Genomic DNA, 26,176 nt, shown 5'->3' with positions numbered 1-26,176 from the left:
GCTGTGTTCTTCATCCTTTACAATCTTTATTGACATAGACAAGTCAGCAGCTTGATTTTCACCATCAATAAAATAGGGAATGGAAAGTTAAAGTTTGCTGTTCTATTTATCAAGCAAATGCTGCAAAATAATCTGTTATATTCAGTTGTATTAATTGCCATTCATTGCATTTATCAAAATATGATGTGTGAGAATATAAGCAACATTAAGGATGGAACAATTATCAATATATATACATATACATACATGTACATTCACTCTACATCTGTAAGGTACTGATTTGATAAAACCACATAGCAAACATTGATGTTGTAATTGAGTGAGAGGTTTAAGTTTGGATCCACATTCCTGAGCCCTTAACATATAAGCAGCATATAGACCCTAGAATCTGAATTGTTCTCACTGCTAGAATTATATTTTTTTTTGGATATATTATATACTGAACAGTTGAACTAAAGAGCTAGGTTTTGAAATGAAGTCCTCTTAACTTTACTTAACTTGTTTAACTTTGAATTGATTAGAAACATTCTGTAAAAAGTAAACTCCAAGTCTAACCTAAGTCTTTTTTAGAACTTTTTGTATTTCTCCAAGAAAATTAATCAGAGTAGTATATAAAAATATAATGTGAACTGAGTGGTTAAATCACTCACTTGCAGTTCTTAGAATTAGATACCTAGTGTGTGTAGGGCATTCTGTCTTGTGCAAGAGACTTTATAGATATCACACAGAGTGATATTAGTGAATAAAAGTAATCTCACCTTTTCCTCTTTCTGCTCAAGCATAAGTAACCTAGGGGTGGGAAATGTTCCTAGATCAATTTTCAAAATTAAATAAATTTGGATTCATACACTGGATATTTGGAAGAAAGGTTGATCAAATGTCCTTTTAGTAGATTCCAGAGTATATGTTTTACTGACCTGGAAAATGGTTATTGCCTAAAAATCAGTCAGTTAACTCAAATGTTATACATGGGTATGAAAGCTTTTTAAAATAATTTTGGTAAATGATATCTTACATGATGAAAACAAAAGTAAGAGCACAAACAATAGAAGGGTGATTGAAGAAATTTGTGTTTTGAGTTTTAATTTATTATAGGACTGTATTTGTATTGCAAACTGATTAATACTGTTAACTAGCTTTAAGTTGCCAATTTAGCTGGGTGGCAGTGGTGCATACCTTTAATCCCAGCACTCGGGATGCAGAGCCTGGCAGATCCAGGATAGGCAACAAATCTACACAGAGAAACCCTGTCTCAAAAAACAAAACCAAAGAAATAAAGAAGTTACCAATATGATGGTTACTGCTTAGCTCACTTTAAACACTATCTTTGAGAGGTATACTCTAACAGGTCCTACTTATCACATGAAGAAATGGCAACCAGAAATGGAATATATTAGTTACTTTTTTGGTTTCTGCAACAAAATGCCTGATAAAAGCAATTTAAGAAAATGGGAGTTTATTTTGTGTCACACCTTGAAGTTACAGTTCATCATGGTGGGGAAGGTAAGGTGTTAGGAGAAAGATACACCTTGTCACATTATATCTGCAGTCTGGAATTTGAGTGAGATGAATGATGGTGTTGAACAACTTTCTTCTTTCTATTCAGGCTAGAATCTCAACCCATAGAATGGCGCTGCTGTAATTAGATGGCTCTCACCACCTCAGTTAACTGAATCTAGAAAATCTCTCATATACATATTTGGAGGTTTGTTTCCAGGGTGTTTTTAAATCCTTTCTAGTTGACAATATTAACCATGGCAAGTTCACTTGTACTTGATCTTCAAACACATAATTTTTAAGCCATAACCTCTCCTCCTTGTCTCCATAAGCTCATGGGCATCTTTTAATGCAAAATGAATTCATTCCAAACTTTAAATTTAAAACTCACAATTGTTTTAAAGATTTAATACTGTTAAAAGTCCAAAGTCTCCACGACTCCAGGCACTCTTAACTATGAGCTCCTCTACAATTCAGGAAACAAATGACATACTTATAGCATAAAATGACACAAAATGAGCCTTCTCATTCTGGAAGAGAATGATGGGGATAGTAAGTAGTGATGTGATAAAGGAAGGGCAAAGCCCTATAGTGCAATCACCAAACCTGGAATCCCTTTGTGTGGCCTCTCCAGTTCTGCTGCCTGCAGCATACATATCCTCACTCCTGGGCCAGCTCCTCTCTGTGCCTGCAGTTTTCCTCCCTCAGCAAACTTTCCTAGTTACGACATCCTCCAACATATTGGGGTCTCAAATACAACTCAGGTTTCACCTTCCCAGCCTCATACCATGGCCTCTTAGCCCTTCCTTGCAGGGACTCAGACCTTGCTACACATTGCCAGATCTTAGCAAAGGCTCTTTGACTCCCTGAGTTTTACATGTTTCAAGCCTGGAAAACTAGTACCATGGAGGCAATTCTGCCAAATGATGCTTCTAGATCAGAATGGAGTTAGTCCCCAGAGGCTCTCACTGAATTGTAGCTGAAGTTTTCCTGTGGCCTACCTGGCCTGCGGTCAGGACAAACCTTTCTCACCCACAGGTCCTGCAGCCACCTGGACCCAAGTAAACACACAGAAGCTTATATCATTTACGAACTGTATGTCCATTAGCTCAAGCTTATTACTTACTAGCTCTTACACTTAAATTAACCCATAATTCTTATTTATGTTTAGCCATGTGGCTTGGTACCTGTTCTCAGTTCTGCCTTCACATCTTGGTTCCTCTGTGTCTGGCTGGCGACTCCTGACTCAGTTTTCCTCTTCCCAGAATTCTCCTTGTCTGCTTATCCCGCCTGTACTTCCTGCCTGACTACTGGCCAATCAGCATTGTATTTATCAACCATTCAGAGCAACATATTCACAGCATTCAGAGCAACATCACCCGTTACTGCATTTGCCCTTATATGAGCCTGTACTGCTGAAACTCTTTCCTAGATGGTTGTTTTGAGGCATTCTAGGTTTAGACTCCTCCTTTTTTAATGAATTTGTATTTTCGAAAGATGGAGATTGTTGGGTCTTTCTTTCTCTTTCTCTTAGGTCATCTTTATTGTTTTCCCAGTATAGAACCCCAGATTTCATTTTAATAGTGTTAATCTCTTTAACAGAACAGCATTTGAATCTACTTTGCCTATAATTTTAACTCACTCACATGACTTCTTTAACTGTAGACCTGGATGAGAGCAGTAAGTAGTAACCATAACATAGTCTCAATGCTATCCTACCTTGGAATTTCCTCCAGGAAACAAAGCAGTCCTACTTTTTAATTCAACTACAGTCAAGTTTTCAGGATACAGGCTAAATACAGCCAGACTTCTTTGCCCGAGAAAACACAAATGGCCTGTAGTACAGTTTCCAATAGAGTACTTGTTGCCCTCTGAAACTTCATGAGCCAAGGAGTGTACTGTCTACATTTCCTTCAGCCATCTGGTTTTCCATGTTATCACCAGAGTGTGGCATCAGTCTTTGGTTACAACATTGTAGGCTTTTTTTTTTTTTTTTTTTAGCTCAAAGTTCAAAACTGTTTCACATTGCTTCCACAAATTGGTTTCAGAAATGAATGACATGGTCAGGTTCGTCACAGCTGTGACCCCCATTCTTGGCTTCAGTTTTCTGTATTAGTTACTTTTGTCACTGCTGCAGCAAAATACCTGAGAAAAGCAACCTAAGAGTAGTTTATTTTGGCTAATATAATTGTATTTTATAGTCCGTCATGACAGAGAAGGCATGGGGATAGGAAGATGGTACAGCTGGTCACATTACATTTGCAGTCAGGAAACAAAGAGGGAATAAATGTTTCACTCACCTTTTTCTTCAGTCTAGTAACCTAGCCCATGGGATATCACTGCCCATTTAGTATCTTCCTACCTCAGTTCTCTCTCTCTCTGAAAATGCCCTTACAGACTAAGTTTTATGAATTTAAATTCCATCAATCGCCAATCAAGAGTAACCACAGAATCACATTTGAGCATTTTGCTTTATATAGCCCATCAGTGGTTTTCATAATTTGAGGTAGTTGTAAAAAGAACACCCACTTGATACTATCATGGATCTGAGTATTCTGCCTGCCTATAAAGTCAGTGACCTCAGGTAGACTGCCTTCAGATTTCAGCTGCAATCTTAGTTTAAATGTTGATTAATGCAATTTTAGATGATATATTTATATACTGTAAATATGTATGTTACTATATGGAGATGTTCTGGCTAGTTTTATGTCAACTTTACTGGAGCTAAAGTAATCTGTGAGAGGAAATCTAAATTGAGAAATGACTGTAGCAAGCCTGTAGGGCATTTTCTTAATTAGTGATTGATATGGGAGGGCCTAGCCTATTGTGCGTGGTGCCACCCCTGGGCTGGTGGTTCTAGATTCTGTAAGAAAGCAGGCTGAGTGTACTGGCTGTTTTTGTGTGTCAACTTGACACAACCTAGAGTCATCAGAGGAAGGACCTTCAGTTGAGGAAATGCTTCCAAGAGAACCAGCTGTAAGGCATTTTCTCAGTATTCAGTTGGGGAGAGTCCAGCTCATGGTGGGTGGTGCTATCCCTGGGCTGGTCCTAGTTTCTATATGAAAGCAGACTGAGCAAGCCAGGGGAAGCAAGCCAGCAAGCAGATCCCCTCCATGGTCTCTGCCTCATCTCCTGCTTCCAGGATTCTGTCTAGTTTGAGTTTTTGTCCTGACTTCCTTTAGTGATGAACAGTGATGTGGAAATGTAAGCCAAAGAAACACTAAGACACTGCGCAAGCCTTGCAGAGCAAGCCAGCAAGCAGCACCCTTCCATGACCTCTGAATCAGCTCCTGTCTCCAAGATCCTATCCTGTTTGAGTTCTTGTCCTTTGATAATGACTAGTGTGGAAATATAAACAAAAGCCTTTTCCTCCACAAGTTACTTTTGTGTTTCATCACAGCAATAGTAACCCTAAGTGTGAGAGGGGATGAGCATATTCTTGCTCTTTAAAAGGATGCAGAGCCTGCATTGTTTACATACATTTTGCATTGCCACACACCACAGTAATTTTGTTTTTTCCCTGCTGCTAACTGAAAATATATTAGTATATATTCCTTATATATTTAAAAGTGAAGAGTTTTTTTTTTTTTAAAGAAAATTTTCAAATACCTCTTAAATATACCTTAGAACATAGACAAATTGGGTAAAAGGATTACTAACTTTGGAGGATTTTTATGACTCCATTGTATAATGGCCTATATAAGTGCATTATTCTTTACTCAAGACATATAAGTACAAATTATCTCAGTTTAAGTAATTTAAAAGTCAATATACATTTCCTATTAAAAGTTTTATTGTTAATACTTTTTAAGATTTTTAAGGTTTAGCTATTTTCAATTTTTATATGTATGGGTGTTTTAACTGCTTGTATGTCTGTGCGCCACATGAATGCCTGGTGCCCAGAGAGTCAGAGGAGTGTGTCAGATCCCCTGTCACTGGAGTTGCAGATGGTTGTGAGTAGTCTAGTGGGTGTTGGAAATTGAACCTGGGTCCTCTATAAGTGTAGCCAGCCTGTGCTCTTAACTGCTGAGTCATCCCTTCAGCTCCAGTACTTTTTAAACTATAAAAATAATATACAAATAGTCTATCATGTTGTTTTACATTAACTATAAAAAAATCTATAAACCCAGATCCTACAGCTATATAGCCTTTCTTCCATATACTCTTCCTAGGTGCCTATTGGTATACTATTATAGTAATAGTATGTTTGTAATTTGTGCTTTAGGAAGTTTTCAGTTTATTTTTTGTGTGTGTAGAGAATATGTTTATAAGCTCAGAGTACTACTTGTGGGAATCTGTTCTTTTCTCCCACCACATGAGTCCCAGGGATCAAACCTAGGTTTAGTTTGGTTGCGAACTAGATGACATTCATTCATTCATTCATCCATCCATCCATCCATCCATCCATTCATCCATCCATCTAAACTGCCTTCTTTATGAGAAAGGTATAATGCAGTCTTAGGAAGCTTTGAAGTCATATCAGTCTTCCTGGTTAGGTTTTTGTTTTGTTTTCTTTTGTTGGTTTTTTGAGACAGAGTTTCTCTGTGTAGTTTTGATACCTGTCCTGGAACTCGCTCTGTAGACCAGGCTGGCCTCGAACTCACAGAGATCCACTTGGCTCTGCCTCCGAGTGCTGGGATTAAAGGTGTGCACCACCACCACCCAGCTCCTGATTAGATTTGAAATCAAAGTAGTTCTCCTGACTCAGCCTTCCAAGTGTTAGAGTTTCATGTGCCATCTCAATCCATTTTTTAGTATTAGGATTAAAACCTATGATTAGGCCGGGCGGTGGTGGTGCACGCCTTTAATCCCAGCACTCGGGAGGCAGAGCCAGGCGGATCTCTGTGAGTTCAAGGCCAGCCTGGTCTCCAAAGTGAGTTCCAGGAAAGGCGCAAAGCTACACAGAGAAACCCTGTCTTGAAAAACCAAAAAAAAAAAAAAAAAAACCTATGATTAGGATAGAATACTAATTTATATTTGCATAAATCCACATTTTAATATTACTTTGTAATCTTATCAAGTACATCTAATATGAATGAGAAACAGTTTTCATGTATTCTGTCCCTTCTCTTGCATCTCCTTTTTTATTTATTTTCTTCAACTGGATATCATCAGGCCGACCAATAACCCCTACTTGCTTGCAAGGGCTTGTACATATGTGAGCCAGTTTTTCCAAACCATTGCTTGATGTGACTTGGAGAACTATATCCATTTAGATTCCTGCTTCCTTTCAGATGACCATTCCCTCTCAAGTTCCTCATCCTTCAAGTTGGAGAGATCAACCCTAGGCCTTTCTCTCTTGTTGCTCTTCACCTTTCAGTCTCAGTCTTATCCAGGTCCTGCCCTCCATTCCAAGAATTCCTTTTCTGTATCCTGTAGGCCCCTTCTGTGGATTTGGTACCTCTTCTCACCAGTTCTATTGGACACATTGCTTGTAGAGTTTAGTGTATGATACAGTTAAAAGATTTTTCAGGACCACTTCCTGAATTCTGAATGAAGCTTATTCTTGAAGTTTTAACTTATTTTTCAAGCTTTATTCACTAATTGACCTAGCATCTTATTCAAGTTATATTCTTTGAACGCAGTTCCTTTCCTTGGCCCAATTTTTCATGTCACATGCCTCACCTGGTTCTTTCTCTGTTGGTGTATATTCTTCCCTGGGATAATGTGTCTACTTGTCTCTGCTTTTTCCTTAGTCCTTTCTTGAGAGGACTGAAAACAATATCAGTGTTTATTTTTTCTTGAAAATTCTGTGTAAAACTGAGAAGGAAATAAAAACTAGAATATATTTAAGTACTTTTAATTCAATTCACTGATTATTTAAATTATTTCAAATCTTTTATTCAAATGAACTGCTTATCATTTGAATAAAAAGAAACAACTATCTGTAACATGTCCATCCATCTTTGTTCTGTAAAGACTTGTTTCAGTGAATGTTGTATGTAGGTTTGATTTGACATAACACATGAAATAAAAGTGCACAAATAAAGACTAAATTAAAATTAGAGTTGCATACATAGAATCTGTAGTGGGATTTCTTTGAGTTGCTTCATTTATTCTACTCTTTGGTGAATTTTCACAGTAAACTCAGTTCATAAACTATCTAGTAATTAGCCTGCATTTTTTTTATATATTACTTCATATTAGTTTGAAGGCATTGTCACAATAAAATCTACTGTAGTTACTTTTACTACTTACTTGAGCTAATTTTTGATACTTTTTTATTATCCAATTGGACTAAAAATTTTAAATTCACCATTTGTATATAAAAAAAGAGAGATACCAGGCTGCCACGCCTGCTTTGTAAAAAGCCTCAATCATTTATCTTTTCAGCTCTTGGAATGTTCAGTTCCTCCTCCTACCCTGTCTGTATTTCTAACAGGATTAGAAAACAAAACTGTTGCCACAAACTGACCTACTCTGGTGATAGGATGGCCAAACACCCTAATTGTCGTGCTAGAAATCCCATCCAATGACTGAGGGAACTGGATGCAGACATCCACGGCATCCACGGCCAGGCCCCAGGTGGAGCTCCAGGAATCCAATTGGCGAGAAAGAGGAGGGTTTGTATGAGTGAGAATTGTTGAGACCAAGGTTGGAAAAAACACAGGGACAAATAGCCAAACGAATGGAAACACATGAACTATGAACCAATAGCTGAGGGGCCCCCAACTGGATCAGGTCCTCTGGATAAGTGAGACTGTTGATTAGCTTGATCTGTTTGGGAGGCATCCAGGCAGTGGGACCGGGACCTGTCCTCAGTGCATGAGCTGGCTGTTTGTAGCCTGGGGCTTATGCAGGGACACTGTGCTCAGCCTGGGAGGAGGGGACTGGACCTGTCTGGACTGAATCTACCAGGTTAAATTCAATCCTCAGGGGAGTGTTTGCCCTGGAGGAGATGAGAATGGGGTTAGGCTGGGGGGGGGGGGGGGCGGAAGGGGGAAGAGCAAGGGAATCCATGGCTGATATGTAAAATTAAATTAAATTATAAAATAAAAAAAGAAAACAAAACTGTTACTGAAACATCACATTTAAGCACCTATCCACTGAATTTTATTATTTAATTATTTTGCTTTAATTTTTCATTGTATTTTGGCTTCCTCATATTATGCTGTTCTTTTTCTTGCTGACTTATTTGGGGAATGATACGGCACAGCCAGTTTCTTACAAGATGTAACAGATGAGGAAATTCTGCATTACGGTATTGAGAAGAGCAGATAGGCTCAGGCAACTAACTCAACTAATTGTGGCTTTTAAATGTGCATGCAGTTGTAATGTCCAGGTGATCCTATGGTATGGATGTTAATGAAGGAAAACTGATGACCCAGAACAATCCACAAACCAAGTAATGAAGGATCCTAGCAAAGAGAGCGTGGTAGTTGAGATTATAGATAGGCTGATCCTTAATTTTAAAAAAATATATTCTGATGTTTTTCCACATCATACTCAAGAGGTTAAAAAATATATCACCCTAGTGACTAATTGTGAGACTTTCTAGCAGTTCTCTGGATTATGTGGTGTTGCCTCAGATATTGCTCAATGTACAGTGGAAATGTTGTCAAGGGGAATATAGAGGAGTTGTTCTTATTTTCTTCTGCACTCAAGGGAGTTTGTGTGTCTTTTACATAATTGGGTTTTTTCTAAGAGTTTTTTTGTTTTGTTTTGTTTTGTTTTTTATACCAAAGTGCATTCACTTCTTGAAAGTTTGGAGCTCTTCCATCTGTCCCTTACAACAGAAATGTCCATTTAGTGCTGTCCTCCTTCAGTTGTTAGTGTAACAAAGGTTTGTTGATAGTTTACATGGCACCCTGGTCATCTGATGAACTTCTGAGGAATTCATCCTTATGATATTGTATATGTGTCTCTTTTGCTTTCTAATGCTCTTCACTCTATCACCCTTAATTTTCTTTAACTGAAGCATGACTTCTGTACCAAAATGCCGAAGTCTCTCTGTCTGACTGCACTTATCACTTCTGTAAGCTTTTGTAGAGGCCTTCTTCTGATCCTTAGCTTTGTTATCTACACAGCTGAGGGTATTACCAACCCTATTAAAATATATTGAGTATACAAGTTTAATTTATATAAATATATCAAATACTTTTGGTACTATAATCATTATGTGTAGTATTATCTTTCTATTTATTTTTAAAGAAAATGCATGCTTCTATAGCATCTGGTAGCTTGACTTAATAGTTTACTAAACAGTACACAATCATTTCTCTACTTTATCTAAGACACCAACATTAATGTCATATTTTTATCAATGGCACATTTTGTCCAAATTCATTACATTTTATAATCATGAATTGGGACTGTAGCTGCAAAGTTTTTCTCTGAGTCAACAAGCCCCCACAGTTCTGCAGCCCACTTATAAAATAATCACTCAGAAGCTCATATTAATTAAACTTGCTTGGCCATTAGCTCAGGCTAACTATTGACTAGTTCTTACATCTTAAATTAACCTATTTTTATAAATCTATACCTTGCCACGTGGCTCATGGCTTACTTGTATCTTTACTTCTTACTTCTCCTGGCAGCAGCTGGCAGTATCTCCTGACTCAGCCTTCCTGTTCCCAGAATTCTCCTATCTCTTTGTCCCGCCTATACTTCCTGCCTGACTACTGGCCAATCAGCATTTCATTTATTAACCAATCAGAGCAACACATTCACAGCATACAGAGCGATATCCACAGCATGGGACCTATGAGATGGCTTAGTAGGTAGAGATGATTACCATGTAAGCAAGGAAACTTGAGTTTGATCCCAGGAACCATGTAATACAACGTTGCCCTCTGACTTTTACATGCACACTTTGGCACATATACTTGCCCTGTATAAATCATACACACAATACTAGTAAGTTTTTAAAAGCATACGAGAACTTTTTAGTCTCCAATCCTCTTTTATATCTAGTGTCATTTAATTTCTTCGGGTTTTTATTGCTTCTTATCAGAATTATCATAAGTCTCATAATTGATTGTCCTGTCTTCAATCTTTGCTGCTTTTGAATATCTCTTGTTTATGCAGAGCTTGGAGAATCCTGTGGAAGAGGTGGGAGGTAGGATTGTAAGAGCCAGAGGGGTCAAGGACATCACAAGAAAACTCAGAATCAACTAATCTGGGCTCATAGGGGCTCGCAGAGACTGAACCGCTAACAAGAGAGCCTGCATGATACTGACCTAGGTACTCTGTACATGTTTTACATAGTGTAGCTTTGTCTTTTTATGGGACTCCTAACACTGGGAGACTGTCTTTGACTCTTTTGCTGGCTTTTGGGACCCTTTCCTCATACTGAGTTGCCTTGTCCAGCCATAGTAGGAGAGGAGGTGCCAGTTCTTACTGCAAGTTGGTATGCTATGTTTGGTTGATATCCACAGGAGGCCTGACCTTTTCTGAATAGAAAAGGAGGAGAAATGGATGGGGTGGGAGGAGAGGGGAGGAGAGGAGAGATGGAGAGCTGCAGTTGCTGTGTTTTAAAACAAAGAATGTCTCCTGGTTTGGTAATTTTTTAAAATAAATTTTGAAGTTTTCATTTGTATCTTCTGAAGTGCATAATAACACAATACCTCAGCATTTCACCCTACATTGCTATAAAAATTTGTGAGCCTTGCATTGAAGATGCTCTGCAGTATATCCTTAATATGCACTCTTTTCTTTCCCACTTCCTCCTTGAACCTTTGGGCTTTCATCCCAGACCTCCAAGGGGTCTGGATCACTTTTCTTCCTAGACTTTCAATACACTCATCTGTCCTCATTTTAACGAACTACTGTTGCTGTAAGGCCATGGCAAAGGGCCCTTTCAATGGAAGTATTTATGAGTTATCCCCCAACCCTCAAAGGAACAAATATACTTGTGACACCTGTTTTTGGAATCTGCGCCCTCTCTGCTCTTTGTCTCTGGATTTTCTGTGCTACCCAGTATGTTAGTAAGTGAGAGTGCAGTTACTTCTGCCATGGCATCGCTTGATCTGTGTTGGCTGCTGCTGCATATTTTGGAACTACATTTGAATTGAGTTCAGCTGCATGATGAATAATTGGTTGGTGACAATAATGCAATTTCATTTTAAAATTTGTGTAATTCGGTTACATGTGCAGAAAGGAAAAGTGGCTCCGACCATCTCTCCCAAGTCTGGGGACCATTTTGACACATTTTTCTTTGATAAGCTTTTAGGAATATGTAGTGATTGAATTATTTTAGTAATTTAAATTTATAACAAGATTGAAATATAGTTGAAACAAATTACTCTCTTAATCACAAGATAATATTTATATAAAAAGTGAGATTACTTATTCCTAAGTGCATACCTTTTCTGTTCTTGACTTTTAAGTTACTCTTTGAAGGTAAATTTGTCTCTAGTTGCCTTTATTTTGGGTTATTTCTCTTCTCTGTATCATCAGAAATTGTCCAATCTTCTTTTACTTTAATGATATTAACCGTTCATTTTTCATTTTTAAATGCAAAACCCCACCCTATATTAATGTAGTTTTACAGTTAAGATTTCATGTCATTGAGGTGCAGACATTTAAACTTATAGTTCCCAGAAGCATCCTATTTCAGTCACATTGTATAAACTGATATTAAATCTGAAATGTATTATCATTACAATAATGCAAAATACTTATACATGCATGAGGATATAGTTATAGTTGTTGAGGGAACCATAATTTTATGTTTTTTGACTTTCTTGCACATACAGTTTCTGCCATAATTTTAAGTCAGTGCATTTTCTTCATTGACTCTAAGGTAATGTATTTGTTGCTTTGTTTATCTTAAATATAAGTTTTCATTGGCTTCATTTTTTTCCTTCTGTATGTCTATAAACCTGTACTAAGATCTGTTATCTCTACAAAGAAAAGTACCAAAGGAATACTTCTGTACAAAAGTAGTTTTTAGCTTCATGTATGGTGATATTCTCTTGGCACCCCCCCCACACACACACACTCATGCGCGCGGGCACTCACATACACACGGGCACTCACATACACACACACACACACACACACACCCACACACACCCACACACTCACACACACACACACATCCTCACACACTTATGTTAGATTCTGGCACATTATAGAAGCAGGTACCATGTCACTACCTGCTGTTGAAAGTGTTGATGATACTGAATTATTTATTTTATCTTCTTCTACACTATCCAAAATCATTTTGGGTACTTTGACACATTTTTGTCTCTTCCATATGGATACTTCATGGTGGCAGAGTTGCCAGATGCTCAGGTTTTGTGACAGTCTTAGTTTTTCAAGGACTGTTCTTGGGAAAATCTCGTCTTGTTTCTGATTCCTATGGAGTGGTAAAGTATGAACATTTATTTGAAAGTGTTTTTCAAAGCAAAGAATAATTATTATGAGACATTGACTAGACTGTCCCCCTGGAGTGTATGAACTTTGGGGACTTACTGAAAGACCACTTTATCATTCAAATGCCTGGTGTCATACTTAAAATGAGTAACAGGACTATATATGTATAAATTTGGGGATTAAACGAATTTGAGCATCTTTCACTTTCACCTTTTGAGATATCGAAGGTTTGCTGTCAACATAGCTTCAGCTGTATATTTATATTTCAGTTTCCAAAAGGCAATGATAAAGAGCACCATGTCACTATAGTTTAACTTTTTTCCCTTACTAACTACACAGACTCATATATTACATATAAATATGTGTGCATATATGCATATAGTCACATATATGCTATGCATAAATATATTTATGTATGCTAAATATTAATTAATAGAAAGTAGACATATGTGATCTAAGGTAGCCTTTTCTGTGTTTTCTGGATTAGTAGATACTCACACTGTCCTAATTTTTTTAGCACTTAACTGTCATTACACACTGAAATATTGTCCAGTGTCGTTTTTAAGGGTTTCTTTTTTATGCCAAAGGCCAAGTTTAGATTCCCTTTTTGCTTCTTTTATGACATTCTGCGTATTTCCTGATACTTATAAACTATATGTACAGGTGGATGAAAGAAAGAAATAGTTCACTCAGACGGGAAACTGTCATGTCTGGGCTAGTTGTCTACCATGGCTGAGATGGCACGTGGCTGGATTACCATTGTGTGGCCTTGTGACACGTGGCCATCAATCAGATGAGTCTTCAGTAGAAGCACTGAGAGACTAATTTGAGAGGTAGATGGATATCTGTAGAGTCTTTTAGTTCATATTTTTACTTATATTCAAGAACATTATGTGTATGCTTTGTGAGACAGAAGCCAAGGCAAGTGTTTATAAGCTTTTTCTTGACTGAATAGAAGTTGTTTTTTTTCCCTCATGTGTAGACTAATTTTCATTCAGACTTCTAGCTTGAAACTGTGTGCAAGATTGGAGTTAGGCAACCAGGCTTCAAAACTCTGCATCTGTATTGGCTCTGGCAGTACCTCTAGCTGACTTAGAGCAGACTTCTGCATTTTGCACTCAGTCACTTGGTATGGAAATATTGAATAGGAAATTGAATTTTTTCTTACTGTGATATAGTTGATGATTGTGTTATACACTATGATATAATAGAAAAATAAACATACATCTGAAGTTACCATGTAGTTTAGATTTCTTGAATGACTTTCATGCTTAATTTAGATATTTCTAATATTTTATAGTGTTTTCTACATTTCACACCCCCATACATATGTAACTATTAGTTAATTTATAGATTAAAAAAGAAGTCAATTATTTAAGTTGTCAATGATAGTTTTTTTTTTTTTAAATAGATGTACAGACTTTCCATTTCCAGTTTACTCTACTTAATCTTGCAAAGACTGGCTTTTGAGTTTTTCCTCTCTCTGAATAGATTGAAGAATGTAAGTTAGAATTTTCTCATGAAGGATTCAGGAAATTAATGTTTATAAAAGTGTTTGTCTTTGAAGTAAGAACGTGAAAGGTCATAGTCTAGTCTTAGAATTCATACCTTCAGGCTTTTTCTGTTGGAAACAATGGACTACATCACTGAACATTTTAAAAAATGTGTTATTCTTATTATCTTACATCCTGACTGCAGTTTCCCCTCCTTCCCACCTCCCTTCTGCCCCTGCCCCCCATACACTCTTTCTTCTTTTATTCAGAAAAGTTCAGACCTCCCATGGATATCAACCAAACATGGCATATCAAGTTGCAGTAGGACTAGGCACTTCCCCTATTATTAAGGCTGGGCAAAGCAACCCAGTATGAGGAAAAAGGTCCCAAAAGCTAGCACAAGAGTCAGACAGCCCCTGCTCCCACTATTAGGAGTCCCACAAGAAAACCAAGCTACTAAATTGTAAAGCATACGCAGAGGGCCTAGGTGAGTCCCATGCAGCTCTCTGGTTGGCGGTTCAGTCTCTGTGAGCCTCTAAGAGCCCATGTTATTTGTTTCTGTGGGTTCCCTTGTGGTATACTTGACAGCTCTGGCTCCCACAATCTTTCATCCCCCGCTTCTGCAGGATTCCCCAAAGTCTGCCCAATGTTTGGCTGTGTGTCTCTCCATCTGTTTCCATCAGTTGCTGGATGAAGCCTCTCTGATGACCATTTGACGAGGCACCAATTTATGAGTATAGCAGACTATCATTAGGAATAATTTCATTGACTTTTTTTTTTTTTTTTTTTTTTTTTTGGTCAGTTGTGTTTGTTTGGTTCTATCCTAAGTTTATGAGCTATATAGCCTCTGGGTCCTGGCCCTGGCCCTCTAGCTAGTGTCAGCAGTGGGCTTCCTTTTATGGCATGGATCTCAAGCTGAACCAGTTTTTGGTTGGCCACAATTTCTGTGCTATTAGCACATCTTGTAGACAGAAAAAATTGTAGATAACAGCTTATATAGTTGGGTTGGTGTCCTATTCCCTCTACTTGAAGTCTTGCCTAGTTACAGGAGATAGCCAGTTCAGGCTCCATACCCCTATTGCTAGAAGTCTTAGTTAGGGTCACCCTCATAGATTCCTGAGAGTGTCCATTGCTCTAGGTTTCTAGCTCATCCCAGAGATGCCCACCCAATTCCACTTGTCTCTCCCAGTACTCTCTCCATCCTCCCCCAACCTGATTCTTCCTGTTTCCATCTACCCCTCCTCCTCCACCAGCAATGTCTATATATTTCCCCTTCCCAGGGAGATTCATATGCACCCCCCCCACCCTTGAGCCTTCCTCATTACTTAGCTTCTCTGGATCTATGGATTGTAAAGAATAGCTTGGTTATCCTTTACAGCTAATATCCACTTATAAGTGAATACATATCATGTTTGTCTTTCTGGATCTGGGTTCTTCACTCAGGATTATTGTTTTCTAGTTCCATCTATTTGCCTGCAAATTTCATGATGTCATTGTTTTTAACAGCTGAGTAATGCTCTATTGTATAAAGGTACCACAATTTCTTTATTCATTCCTCATTTGAGGGACGTCTTGGTTGTTTCCAGTTTCTGGCTATTATGAATAAAGCTGCTATGAACATAGTTGAGTAAGTGTCCTTGTGATAGGATGGAGCATCCTTTGGGTATGTGCCCAGGAGTGATATAGCTGGGTCTTGAGGTAAATCGGTTTCCAGTTTTCTAAGAAACTACCTTATTGATTTCCAAAGTGGCTATACAAGCTTGCACTCCCACCAGCAATGGAGGAGTGTTTGTTCCACTAGCTCCACATATTCCCCAACATGAGCTGTGACTTGTGTTTTTTATCTTAGCCATTCTGACAGGTGTAAGATGGAATCTCAGAGTAGTTTTGATTTGTATTCAATGAACGTTTTTTCCCCTCAAACATCTCTTGAGTGCCTACTATATACAGTATACTTTTAACATTTGTAGTAATTGTCTAGGAAAACCCTTATAAACAAAGTGATATGCAAAGTACCAAAACATCAGTGTATTAAATTATCTGTGGGAGGTACTTTTCCAATTGGAATATAAACACCAATTTTAGAAAAGATCTAGAATTTTTTTTTTTTTTTAGGTTTTTTTTTTTTTTTTTTTTTTAGTTTTTCGAGACAGGGCTTTTCTGTGTAGCTTTGTGCCTTTCCTGGAACTCACTCTATAGCCCAGGCTGGCCTCCAGTTCACAGAGATGCTCCTGTCTCTGCCTGCCAAGTGCTGGGATTAAAGGTGTGGGCCACCACCGCCTAGCTAGAATACATATCTTAGATTTACCAAAACTAACAGTGAAGCAATAGTCAAAACACAGGGATAATCTCTATGAAAAACAGCAAAAAATAACACAAATCAAGTGATTAAAAAGTGCAACAGAGGAAAGCATTCTGGAAAACATATTCAGGACCTGAAAAGATGGATTAATAATTAAGAGCGATTTCTGCTGTTCCAGAGTACCTGAGTTGGTTTCTAGCACAAATACCAGATGGCTTGCAATGGCCTATAACTACAGCACCTAGGGTTTTGACATGTTCTTCTGGCCTCTGTGGGTACCTGCACTCATATGTGTGTTTTTATGCATACTCAAAACTTAAAAAAAAAAAAAAGCAAAAAAAGTTATTTAAAAGAAAAAATTCAAATGTTCATAAACACCAAAAAAAAAAAAAAGTTTTTTTTTTTTTTTTTTTCTCCTGGTTTTTTGAGACAGGATTTCTCTTTGCACCTTTCCTGGAACTTACCTCTGTAGCCTAGGCTGGCCTCAAACACACAGAGACCCACCTGGCTCTGCCTCCCGAGTGCTAGGATTAAAGACCTGTACACCACCACTGCCTGGCTCCAAAAAATAGAATTTTAAGATCTATTAGGGAATGAATCCTTAGAAAGTGTTTTAGTTTGTGCTGTATAATTGTAGAAGTGACGTAAAAAGTAGAACCATCATATTTTCCATGTTTGCTTATCCCTGCACAACTGTAGATTAGTTGTTATGCAAGGAAGCAGGTTTTATTATTTTTGTTGTATTTTAATTTTCATTGTATCATAAATTTCAAGCCTAAATACTGAAATTGCTCAAAAGCTGCTGTGTATCTTCCTCTACTTTCTCCACCGTCTCAGACATATATAAATTTGAGCTTTCATATCTGTACAAATGATGTACACAGATTGCTCTGGCTTTAGTGGTCAGTGTTTCCTTAGATATGTGTAAATGTAGACAACACTGGTAGTGCTATGACCGGACTTGCATCCATTAACTTGGATCTCCAGTCTTCTTACTTTATGTAGTGTTTAGAAATGAACCCCAGAGACTCTTGAGTGGAATGAACTCAAGGGCAAAGAACATTCCAATATAAAATATTACATGTGTTAAGGAATAGTCATCAACCATAAATTAGTCAAGATTTGAATTACAAATATTTTACATACTAATTATATTAGTTTATGGAACTAAAACACTATATGAAGTGTTCCCAGAACACTCCGTAAGTTAGATGTCTTTGCATGTTAATTGACTGGTTTCTTTAAGCCCGACAATCATAAATCCCCAAAGATAATAGAAATTATTATTAGGTTATTACACATTCCTTATCTTTATACCAAGTTGACACCCAACTTTCCCCTTGAGTTTCTTTTCTTTGAATTACATCTTAAATATTTGATATATTAGAATGATGAAATAGAAAATATCTGAAGCATCATTTGGAACTCTAAGAAGTAAGTAATAGTCTCATTGAAAACTGATATAAAATGATACATTCTAGAATTGTTTTGGCTTCTTAAGTATGATGGGACATGGATGTTTTCGAATTTCTTTTAATGGTAAGAGTGATGGCTACATTGAACACTTTCAACAAAGAATCAACTGTTTTTGTTTTTTAACTGTCACTGAGGGAATGAATGAATGATTGATTGATTTAAAGGTAAATATTAAGAACTGTTGAAAATAGGGAACAAGAAAGATTCAAGTTGTGCCATATTAGGGAAATCCTAGGATACTAATGTAAATAGTGACAGGTCTAATGTATCTCAGCGAAGAGTATATATACTTGAATGGGAGGAACCACACTAACATAAAATATTGGACAAACATTTAGAGACAGTATTTAGTAAACCAGAATATACAGTCTTTAACAGATGTACTTGATGACTTAGGTCCTTTGTCTAACTAAATCTTCAATTTTCTTTTTATTATATGGTCTCACTTACAAGCTGGCATCTGCTTATATTCAGCATTTCTGAAACCATTTTCTTTATTTATGTACTAATGCACCCTATGATTTGTTTTGATCCTTGTGTTTAGTAATGTCACCACTACCTATCTGCTTATGCAAGCTAGAAACCTTTGAGTCATAGGTGGCCTTTGCCTTTCAGTAAGCAAGCTAGGCATGTTTCTTTTATCATTCTCAATATCAGCCGTTCTTTTCTAGCCCAGTGTCTGTTCACTTCCTTGAGATTTCAGTAGGTTGACTTCTTCATTGGAATAGGCGCTGCTGGAATGCATGTCCTTAGGCAATCTTTGCCAGCAGTCCTGTAGTCCAGTCACTCAAGAAATATGTGATGAATGAGAGGAATAAAGTTCTTCATATCAATATGGTTCTTTATATAATTTATGTTCTGTTTCCCAGCATAGATGATAATGAGTATCATTGACATAAAAATAGTGAGTTCATTCTAATTTCAGATGATTAAAAATCGCTCTGAAGAGGTGACGAAGGGTGTAGATGCAGAACAACACGACTTGAAGCTCCCCTTTACTTTTCATAACCACTCTTGCCCTTGTCTTGTCATCTCATAGTCGCTCTCTTCCTTTCACGTTCCTCTCTTCCAGCCTCACCATTTGACATCACTCTAATCAAGGAATCTTCACCACAGTTTCTGGCTTTTGGTTGGTTGGTTGTTTATTTACTTTGTCTTCTTTCTGTCCTCTCATGATTCCCTACAGTAGAAAAGTTGTCTGGTGTATGAAGTAATCTTAATTTTTTTTGTAAAATGTGTAATTAAAGTAATAACTGATAATACAAAGGCAACTCAACATATATTAGGTACCTGAATATAAAAAAACATTGCTCTAGTTAGTCAGTAAATGTAACTAAAAATCATACTTTAGTTGTTGGGTTTTTTTTTTTCCCCCTCATAGGACAATTTCTTGCTATATTGTCTAGGCTGCCTCAGACTCTCTATGAAGCCCAAGCTGCCCTCAATCTTGTAGTCATTTTTCTGCCTCCTGAATGCTAGGATTACAGTCATACAATACCATGCTTTTCGAGAAGTACTTTTTAATGTGGTAAAGCAATGTGCTGTTAAGGGTTAAGAGCATAAAATAAATACTCTGCAAACAGTTATTTATACTTAATGAAAACTGAGAAGAATGAAAAACCCAAATCCTTTTTCTTCTTAAAATCTTTCAGTCTCTTGTTCTGTCCATAAAATAGAGGATTGTGTTTGTGTCTTTCAAAGGTCCATGCACCTTTTCAGTCTCACCTTTGTCCAGACTGAGCAAAGTGCTGCATTGTCCTTGGTCTCCATTCAGTCAAGCTAGTTATTTTCTTCTTAGTCTCCTTTTGTTCTCTGTCATACACCCATCATTGAGTTTACAACCTTGCAAAAAATAAGTGAGTGATACTTGGTGGATGAAGCTCTTTTTGGAGTGATAATAGGTGATCTTTGTAATTTAGTATTTAAAACATTTTTTGCCTAGGATATATCTTATTAATCATCAAGAGTGTAAGGGGGAACCCTACATTGTTCCATTCCAGAATTAGACAGTCCAATAGATGAAATTGAACTAATTAATATGAACTTATAAATTCGATTTTCGCCATGGAAGTCAAGAGACTGTTTAGGAAAGTCAGCTAAGTAAGCAGTTATATGTACGTATCCATGAATGAACGAGTATTAGTTTAGAGAATGATGACCCATTTAGATAATACAGCCACTGGTCAAATAAGGCTGTTCAACTTAGTCACATCAAATCAGTTTTACGTGCTGGTAAGTACTCTTCACTATATTTGGCTGGTCGTATGTTGACAGTACGGTTTTAGTTTTTCTCCATCACCACAGATAAATACTCAGAACTGAAAATACATAATGCTGGGGAGTAGCTAGCAAATAGCCAGAGCCTAAAAGATGGAAGAAAAGAACAAACTTTAGTAACGATATGGAGTATAGGAATCATATCTAAGAGTTAGGTGTTTACTAAAATAACACAGGTGGAAGAATTTGCTTTTTGTCAAAGGTCTACTGAAGCTATATGAATTTTATTTAAAAATGCATTTAGGAATATGCATGTCTGTATACACATATGTATGTAACAATGAAGAAAAAGAGGATGTGAATTTAAAAGGGAGCAGGGGTAGGATTTCATGGGAGGATTTGGAGGGAGTAAACAGAAGAGGGAATGATGGAATTAAGTTATAATCTTTAAAAAATTTTTAAAATTAGAAATAATAAAAAATAAACTAAGTCCTGGTAAATCAAACATGCTGGGTTGCAATTTATTCTTGAGTTATCTGTAATAAAATGTTTGCTTAAAAAAAAATAAAGAATGAATGACACAGCCAAACTGGTATCTCTATTCAGTCTTGTTTCCTTGTGTAGTCAGTAATTGCAAGTATAGAGGATCCTGCTGAGAAGATTTTGTGGCTCAAGCTAGACAAAACAAAGTTCACTAGAGTTCATGTGTGGTGGCCATGACAATGAGTGTAAGCCCTCTGCTCTATTTGTCACTGAATATGCATACTATCAAAGATGCAAAAAATAGCATCTCAAAGATCATGCTTATAGGCAAATTTCAGCATTTTCTTTATACATTAAGCAAAGAGAGTGACATATATGTGGCTTTTATTCAAGTTGAGCAGAAAAGAATAAATTCCTTTATTTTAAATTTCCTTGCAGGTATGAAACAATGAAAGCATGTATATGGACACAATTCCAAATCTATGGACTTATATTCATGTGCTTATAGCATTGAGCCATGTTGGTTAAACAATTATAATAGCAACTTATTTGTACTTGGGCAAAGTGGTAAGCTAATGAAGTATCTGTTAATTTGAATTCTGTAGACATTTTAAATATAGGTTTCTTTTACAGAGATAAAAGTTGCAATTTAAAGCTCTTTGGTGGTTTAAAAACAGCTTAATTCTGTAGTAGCCCTATAATAAGTACTAATCCAGCTTATACAATGATTGTAGTATGTCATGTTTATGAACGATTGCCCAACTGCTTTCTCTGGGCTTTATGTTAATTTAAAAATATTAAGCATAAAACCTTATAAGATCTTCCTGCTGAGATAAACTGTTTAATTTAACTTGTGCTCAAGCAGCAGCTGTCAGAAATTATCTTGTTCCTAGTGGTTTTTGTTCTCACCTTATGCCCTTTCCTGCCAGAGTCCCACTGTGGGATGATAAAGTATATCTTATGAAGCTTTATTTCTTAAATGGTACCTGAGGCAAGATGAGCATTGGTAGCTGAGAGTTAGCTCCTGACTGAATGATGCCTTTCATTGTCTAATGATCAACTTTTAAAAATTGGTAGTTTGAACCAAAGCAAAAAAATTCTGTGGAGTATAGCTAGCTGCATTTATTTTGTGGGCATTTTCATTACTTTGGGTTGTAGAGCTAAAGATTCGAAGAATTGCCTGTTCAGTTTAGCACTTTACCAGTGAAAAAACAGAGAAATACTTAACTAGTAGATAGAGATAAAGGAATGCTGTTTTAGCATTTGTTATGAGATATAATTAATTTCTTAATGATTAAGCACACTAAAGGAAATGGTATTGCAGTGTCAAATTATGAAGACTGAAAAATCATTGGCATGCTGGGGGAAATCTTCCTATATCAAAGTTAACAGTTTGGCTGGAGAATATCTAAGATGATAGATTTGCTTTTTTGTGGAATGTTAAATAAATTATTTTCTTTTACTTAATAATATTCCTCAAAATCTGTCACTTTAACATATAGAACTCATCAAAACTTAAAGAGGACAGTGAATAGCACACATCGAATTCAGTCAAACTGAAATCCTGTTTATGCTATAAATACTTAGTAATAACCATGCCTTTTGTGTGAAAGGCTAGTGCTGCAGATTATGTGAACACATCAAGTTAATCATTTTCTTGTCAACAAGGGGGTTTATAGTCAGAGTAATCATTTGAATAACAAGGATGGTATTTCGTATTTAAGTCTAGACCAACAGAAGTATTTGTATAGTAAGTCTTCCTCCAGCCATAGTAACTGTGGTGCAATGAAAACAATTCAGTGGTTTCTGCTTTGGCACTGACTCCTAGTGTGGTTGTAGAGAACACTCAATTTTTCTGCACTCAACTTTTTAGAATTAAGCTGGAAGGGTTATCTGAATGTTCCCTGCTGTCCAGGTGCTGTCCATTTTTGTCTCTTTATGTGGTAGGCATCTCATCAGGGAGCCCTTTCCAGACTGTCTAAATCTCTTAGCACTCCCTTTTTGTTTGTTCCTCTAATGCTGTGTGTATGACTCCATAAAAGTCAGTAGTCATCCTTCTGGACTGTCTTGATCAATATTTCCTGTTCTTCTCAACTTTCTTTATCACACAATAGGCATTTAACTGAATGCAGAGTGAGAGCAAATAAGTATTTTGATTTATTTATAAACATGGATAGATAAACTTCCAGTTTTTTTCTACAATCAACCTTTTATCTTTTTTTTTAATTTGGTTTCTATACGGGGTTTTACATATCTAGTGCCAGCCATTAGCACTCTAGTAATAGAGGAAAAAAATTTTCTTCTTAGTCTAAGGATTATAGGATACTTTAAAGGGGGCATTGAGCACACATGCCAAGAGATAAGACCACACTACATAAGTGTATTGCATAAATCAATAAAAGTTTTGTCAAAACATGAACATGGACTGATCCTGCTTGTGTACTGAATTTCAGTTGTTGGTTGCAGTGAAAGTGGCAAGCAGATGTATTCCCCATCCAGCCTGTCCTTTATTTCTTTTGTCTTTCAGATAGAACTTTTCTTGCCTTTTTATAAAATCCAGCCAATTTCCATTCTTTTTCTTCTTCCTGTCCCTCAGAAACTGAGCTGAGCTGAGACCAATGACACCAGGACTTTTATAGTTCTTAGCAGTTGCTTTTTAAGAGGTCAGAACTGGGACTGCTTCCGCATGGCACTAAGTCAAGCATTTATGTGTCGCTATAGGGACATGTGTGTCTTGGGGTGGGAAGAAGGGGGAGAGGAGAAGGGCAAAGGGTGGCCCTTCAAGCATGTTTGGAATAGTGAACCTTTATTTCTTTCTTAGGACCCTCTTCGCAAGCTCAGTACTTAACCTGACTGAACTGGCTGCCCTTCGGCCTGATCTGGGCAAACTGAAGAAGATCTTGTATTTTCATGAAAACCAGTTGATATATCCTGTCAAGAAATATCAAGAGAGGGATTTTCAGTATGGATACAACCAAATTCTCTCATGGTAGGTATAGATTGTATAAGATTTGTTCTTTGCCATCTTTCCCCTACCTTTCTCAAAACAGGTTTATAGGGGTGGGGGATGCATACACACAGGCCAGAGGAGGGCGATGGGTGTCTTCTGTCGTTCTCTGCCTGTTCTTTTGAGACAGGGTCTCTCCCTAAATCCAAGGTTTCTATTTCTCTCTGCTAGACTTGAAACTAGCAAGTACCAGAGTTGTTTATATCTGCGCCCTTCTAGAAGCTGGGGTTATAGGCAGGTACTGTATGCCCAGTTTGCTATGTGGGTGCTTGAGTTTGAACTTGAGTCCTCATGATTTTGAAGCAGTTTCTTTTTACTGATGATCTATCTTTCCAGTCCCCATATTTTTCTTTGTAGATGGTTAGATTGTAAATGTGAAGAACACTATAAATCTATAAGCATATTAAGGCAGGTACAGGTGTTTGATGATTCTTTCCATAATATTAATTATTTGTATTTCAGCAGGATTTGTAATAACACTGCTATTCAATTTATGAAACACACACACACACACATACACACACACACACACACACACAGACTAATCATCTAGTTATATCTTGAACTAGTTATCTTATGTTTTATATACATTCAAAATAGAATATAAACTGTTGACAAGGATCTTTACCCCTTAATTCCTTGACTTTTATTTGAATTGTAGAAAACCCAGAAAGTTCTTTTATCAACTACTTTCACTGTATTCAGCTAAATTTAGTAGAGAAGTTAAAATTCAACAGATAAAGGGTTTTTGTAGCTCCTACTTTTTTGTTTGCTTTATTTTTGGCTTGTTTATTTTGTTGCTCTTAAGACAGAAACTGTAGAAAATGGAATGTGAATGTTTCAGTGTTTCTCATCCCTCCTCCCACTGAATCTTCTGAAATGACAGTCTGAAAATACCTGCCATTTCAAAGGTGAAGGCCTTCTCTATTGTTACTCCAATACAGTGTTTCTCTTGGTACTTACTGAAAGAAGTTCCTTAGCAACCCTATACCAGCTTTTCTGCAGAATCCTTTTGCATCACTTCATGAGACACATGGAATCAATTTGAGAGTGATTGCATACGTGTTACACACCTTTATTAAGTAGTTATTAGCTACAGAGATTGAGAAAGTGTTTGAACAAATCTTGCTAGTCTGTTCCTTAGTTTAGTTGACATAGAAAAACAGCTCTAATGGTACTAATTGTTTTGAGCATGTTGTGAATGTTTTTCTGCATTCGTTTTTTACAACCTGCTGAGATTGTGAGGGAGCAATGCTATCCAAACAGTAGAACTGCTGTGGTCAAATGTCTCATAAAAAGCAACCATTTTCAAATTGAAATACTTCATCTCAAAATGGCAACAGGAAAATATGTTTTCAAAATGAAAATGAGGGACTGGAGAGATGGCTCATAGGTTGAGAGCACTGGCTCAGTTCCAGCACCCACGTGGCAGTTCTCACCTCTCTGTACTCGAGTTCCAGAGCTCTGACACCCCCTCTTAGACATACATGCAGGCAAAACACCAATGAACATAAAAGTAAATTTTTATATACTTAAAAATATGAAAATGAAATTCCCTTGTACTTGTATCAATATGTAAAACAATAGTAATATTCTTGTGATTCCATAAATTTGTACCATTTTATTTTTCAGATACTATGGTTTTATTACCCTGTGAAACCACAAGGGAGTAATTAAATATTTTTCCCTTTATGTGTGGCCTTAAAGTTAATGGAAGTTATACCCACTCATATTAGGGAGGAAATATGTAAAAAAGTATATTTCTTTAGACCAATGTGAATCTTTAACAACATAGACCATTTTAGATTAATAGTATTTGGGTGGTGTGCCTGTTTCAGGCAGATATTAAATTTAAAAAATAGCTCACTGCTCCTCTTCTCCTTTACAAATGATTGTTTTTCATCATAAGGAGAGAGAATGAAAACTTGCGTATGATTTTTCATCATTTCTCCTTTCAAGAGGATAAGCTGATAGACAAGCTTGTGGAGAAAGAACTGGACTACATCATGATTTGGCTTCATAATAGGAAAAAGAATATTTCACAGTTGTCCAGAGGAAAAATAAGAATGTCAGAAAGCAGTCCTGTTCCAGTTTCTTCGAAAAGAATAGCTTTTTCTTGAAATTCTTCTTCAGTGTTCTTGCTGACTTCTGCTTTTGCTGGTCTTGTCAGCTTTCTTTCTGGACTGGGTGGCAGTTGAGGATTTTAAAGTAACTGACGTAAGCCATCACCTTAGACAGAGGTTCCACTAGCCCTCTAACTCAGGAACACATGCTATAACTATACATTATAAGCCATCACCTTAGACAGAGGTTCCACTAGCCCTCTGACTTAGGAACACATGCTGTAACTATACATTATAACCCGCTGGTCACTATTACAAT

General features: G+C 36.9%; 1 protein-coding gene across 4 annotated transcripts in view; it reads left to right on the top strand.

Annotated features, from left to right (window-relative positions):
* Gtdc1 (glycosyltransferase like domain containing 1) overlaps nt 1-26,176 on the top strand; it is a 331,796-nt gene that overhangs the window by 122,113 nt on the left and 183,507 nt on the right. For all 4 annotated transcript variants that reach the window (XR_009378775.1, XM_059260434.1, XM_059260436.1 and 1 more), the window contains one exon: nt 23,609-23,776. Coding sequence is in view for 3 of the 4 variants with exons in the window: in XM_059260434.1 (XP_059116417.1) it covers nt 23,609-23,776 (168 nt within the window). In the remaining variant the exon portion in view is untranslated. The remainder of the gene's footprint in view (nt 1-23,608; nt 23,777-26,176) is intronic.

Source organism: Peromyscus eremicus, chromosome 4, assembly GCF_949786415.1.
Source record: "Peromyscus eremicus chromosome 4, PerEre_H2_v1, whole genome shotgun sequence".
Classification (NCBI taxonomy): domain Eukaryota; kingdom Metazoa; phylum Chordata; class Mammalia; order Rodentia; family Cricetidae; genus Peromyscus; species Peromyscus eremicus.
The sequence above is the reverse complement of the archived record's forward strand: the minus strand, read 5'-3'. Positions and strand labels throughout refer to the sequence as shown.